Below are 4,493 nucleotides of genomic sequence, written 5' to 3' on the forward strand. Positions count from 1 at the left end.
TTCATTGAGGTCAATAGGCAATTTGCCTTAGACTTCTATCGGGCCAGGATGTCACCCACGTTTTTAAATATGTGTATATTTTCAATATACAAGTTACTTTGATATTTTATTCACCCTTCAACTAAATCTTTGGATCCAGGTCTACGTCTACTCACACAGTAGCACTCATACAAGGAGTCTTATTGAAAATGAAGTGTTACTTAAAGGACCCAGTTTGCAACCCCTATTTGTAATTGTACAAAAACAATTACAGTTGCAATACAATGAAGGGATGACAAATTTCACAGCTTTTAGAGTATATACAATTTTTTTTTAAATTATAGTTATGACTATACAATTATGATTGATGTTATGTTTAACACTTAATGAAAGTTCTACAGATCTGTTTTAAACAATTGAAAAAAAATCCTTAAAATGCATGAAACTCACTTTCTCTAAATTTACATACAGCATAGTTTCCGAAAGTTTTCAAACATGTTAAATATCTACTTCAGAATGTTAAAATGTATATAGTACTATCACTATTTAAAGATTAACGTAGAACTGTATAAAACATTGAACTGTGTTAATGCTTTGGTTTATGAGGCTTTTTGTAATTTCTTTATTCAACGGCATATTCTCTTTAAATATTATTGATTTAAAAGTTTAATCTCACACCTCAGAAAGATCAAATGGTATAAAATAGCCAGTATTTAAATAAAGGCAAAGTTTTGTCAGTGGTATAAGATTATCTTCATAGCTAAGTAAAACAATCTCCTATGGGAGATCTTTGTAAAACACAAAGCATGCAATTATTTCTTTAGCACTGGACATTTCCTCCCACAGTGTAATGTAGCCTGAAGTCTTTCCCTCCTTCCCAAGCACAGGAGATGCTACCTTTCCTTTTCCAATATATAAAAATTAGAACTACTCTTTAACCATAGGTTAGGTATATACCTGGAAACATGCAGGAAGACCTCACCAAATCTTGAGTCCACCAAGTTAATTACAATGCTTTTACTTCTAGTTAAAACGTGCTTTAAATTAGGTATGGATTTTCATTCTGTAACTTTCCCTCCTTTATTGAATCTGTTACCCACAGCTCAGATAGGATTTTAAATTTTTTCTCAAATGTTCTCCTAAGTGCTTTCATCTCTTTCACATGGGAATGATCTTCTCCCATAATTACATGGGACACACTCTCCTTTAGCTGCGAGACTATTTTTGATCCATGAAAACGGAGCTCCAAAGCTCTAATTGATAGCATTGTTCCATGGGTCTTGGTACTGGGGTCATTAACAACAGCATAAAGGTCCAGATAAATGGTATTTTGCCTGAACATACAGAGTGGAGAGCTATTCCACAAATAATGTTCTTCTAAGTCAGCAATCATGTCCAGAGGCATGTTCTCATCATTTTTATTACTAATTCTTGAGAATACTTCCTTTAGTTGGGTCACATCTGTATTTGCTGTGTAGCTGTCACCATAACGATCGTACTCACATGCGAAATGTTGTTTTGTATCTGGAGACATGTGAATCATGAAGGCAGGCTGCCATGGTACGAACATTTTCATTTCAAAACACTGTAAAAGCCACTCTGCTCTCACAACATCGTGCTTGTTGGAAGATATAATATTTTTTACTCTGACATTCTTAATTCCTGCAACAACACAGTAAGTGTCTGGTCCAGGGTTTTGTACCACATAACCACCACTTTCTGCTACTTTACTTTCCAGTTCAGATTTTGAATGGTTTTCTGTTCCAGTCATAACACAAAATTCAACATCTTCAAATATATTAGAAATCTTATTTACTTTGGAAAGATCAGGGGCTTTAAAATGATCCATGATTCCAATTATTTTCGTAATCTTTGGTACAGTTTTCCGTTTCTTTTCTTGTGGTTCATCATCACCCATATCAAGGTGCTTAGATGCTAACTTCCCTGATGCTTTACCTCTGAGCTGTTCTAAGAAATCCAAAGTCATACATTCATGCCACTCTTTGTCCTCTCTTATTTCCTCAATTCGAGGGAATCGCAAAGTGCAATCAGTTTTGTACATATTACTAGTAACAATCTCTGCTGCCTTAATCTGAACTATGACTGAGTTACAAGGCTCTATGTAGACTTCAGGCTTCTCAGTTCCACATAAAATATTACAAGGAGGATCTCTTTTATGGTAAGGCTTCCAGTGTTTGGCCAATTTCAAACCAAGATCGTATAGCTCCTTCATAGTGTAACCAGAACCAACACGACAAATAGAATAAAAGACAGATGGTTTTTCACCAGGAGGGGAACTCTCAGCAACAGCACACAAAAAATGAGACATCATGCCACCACGCAAACCTTTCCCCCAGTAACCGCCAATAATTAATAGGTCTAGTTCATCCATGAGCCCATTGACATACTCAGGTTTGATTTTTAACCACCCTTCCCCACGTTTGTCTGGCTTGTAAATGGACATAGGATCTTTTACCATGATTCCTTCTTCTCTGTTATCTATTGCTTCATTTAGAGCATCAACTACTTCTTTCCTGGTGCTAGCCTGTGTTTTATGCACTAGGTGTATTCTGCCTATTATTGGTGTAAACAGCTCATTTAGAATCTCACCTCTTTTGCTTAGTATCTCATGACCCAACTTCTGATCATTAACCATTAATACATCAAACACACAAAAGCATGTCTGCAGATCAGGATCATCTACCATTCTTTTTCTGTCAAATTTGTTTCCCTTCTGCATAAAAGTTTGTGTATTGGGATTGTAGGCCATCATTTCACCATCAAGAATGCAGTTTTGTATACTATTTTTAAACACATTATGAATAAATGGAGTTAATGAACCTTCAAGGGGAGAAGCACCAAACTGCTGAGTATACTCAAACCCATTACGAGAGAAATACTTGTATACATCTCCATCTTTGTGCATCTGCATACGTTCACCATCTAGTTTAGTTTCTATGTAAAAACTTCGGCGGTTCATTTGTTTCTCAATTTGCTGGACATTAGCAATAGCAGCAAGCATAGGTTTAAAGGCAGAAAACAACATGATGGAAACATCACTGAGTGATACAGAAGGGTCATGCAGTTGTCTGCAAACCTTCTCCAGGTCAGTTGTGACACTGTATAACTCAGCAGCATCAGGATGGAAAAGGGAAAATATGGTTTGCTGACTAACACCAAGTTTTAGATCCTTTATAATCATCCGGATCAGCCACTTTTGTTCAAGTGCTGAGCTCTGAGTTATTAACTGAAGAAGACTTTTCTTTACTAGGTCCTTCCTTTTGGCAGCATTATTACGAGCAACTGAATCCAGGAACTCATTCACCTGTTGTATGGTCAGTCTGCCTTGTTTTGGGCACCTCGGTTTCAATACAAAATAGGCAATCATTGCAAAGTCTCCAGCATCTCCATGGGAGCCAGTGGGTGTTCTATAATTTAAAAGTTTTAGGGCATCTTTTCCTTCTTTGGGTAAATTGAGCAGTTCAATATAGAGCTTCGCAAGCATGGTTTCTTTAATTCCATAAGCCATTCTCTCTCTTTCCAATTGTGGAAGAAAAAGTCGCATTGCTGGATAAAAAGAGTCTGTGACATCTTCCTCTTTTTTATGAAGAGCATCATGAAATTTCCTCCATGAATCTAAAAATTCCTTGAAATTCTTGATTTTCTCTGGCCGGGATTTACATTTCTGTATTCGTTCTAAAATTGAACACAGATCTGCAAAAGGAAGATGGTGAAGTAGGTGAGGAAGACATCAGGATTCACTTTTTCACTATAATAAAAACCAAAAATATTTCAAGTGAAAGAAAACATACCACCAAATTGCCCTATTTCTCAAAAGAATTAGGTAGGTTTTTAAAAATTACTTTTGCATAGAACAATCTGTAGATATTGCTACACTTAGTTTAACTACCATTATTATCATCACCTATATTACTATACCACCTGTGATAAACTCAGGACAGATAGCTGCAAGGGAGGGGTAGGAATCAGTAACAGAAGGTTAAAAGGCCCTCCTCCTTATCAACTGAGAGGCAACCACAGGTCAATCAAGTTCAGCTGGGAAAAGTTACCAAGGTAGTAAATTAGAATCAGCTGAGGGGGGAGCTACCTGAGGTTAATTGGAACCAGCTGATTCCAACTTGGGGCTGCCTGAGACCTTTTTTTAAACCCTTCCCTGTGGAAGGAAGGGGAGGAGAGTGGAGAGAGAAGAAGCCCTGCTGCCAGGAGTGCAGGAGCAGAAAAACAGCGAGACCCTCCAGGAGGAGAGGCCGTACTTTCTCCCAAAAGGGGGGTAAGAATTCACTAATCAGGACTAGTGGAGATACAGGGAGCAAATTTCCCTTGTGTCCCAAGGGGGACCGCATTACCTGAGCCTGTCTCACCAGGGCTGAAAGCAGCAGAGACTAGGGAGACTGAGGAGGTGCCTTGCCACACACCCCACAACCGCAACTGAAATCAGGGCCCTCCTGTGCTAGGCTCTGGAAAAAAAATGCAGTAAATCCCTAAAAAGAATA

General features: G+C 37.9%; 1 protein-coding gene across 1 annotated transcript; it reads right to left on the reverse strand.

The window, feature by feature from the left end:
- Positions 1-601: 601 nt before the first annotated feature.
- LOC127033618 (DNA ligase 4-like) lies at positions 602-3,703 on the reverse strand. Its single transcript, XM_050921602.1, has one exon. It carries the CDS (start codon positions 3,542-3,544, stop codon positions 1,019-1,021), a length of 2,526 nt encoding a protein of 841 aa, XP_050777559.1. The 5' UTR covers positions 3,545-3,703; the 3' UTR covers positions 602-1,018.
- Positions 3,704-4,493: the final 790 nt, after the last annotated feature.

The sequence above is a fragment of the Gopherus flavomarginatus genome, chromosome 13 (assembly GCF_025201925.1).
Source record: "Gopherus flavomarginatus isolate rGopFla2 chromosome 13, rGopFla2.mat.asm, whole genome shotgun sequence".
Classification (NCBI taxonomy): Eukaryota; Metazoa; Chordata; order Testudines; family Testudinidae; genus Gopherus; species Gopherus flavomarginatus.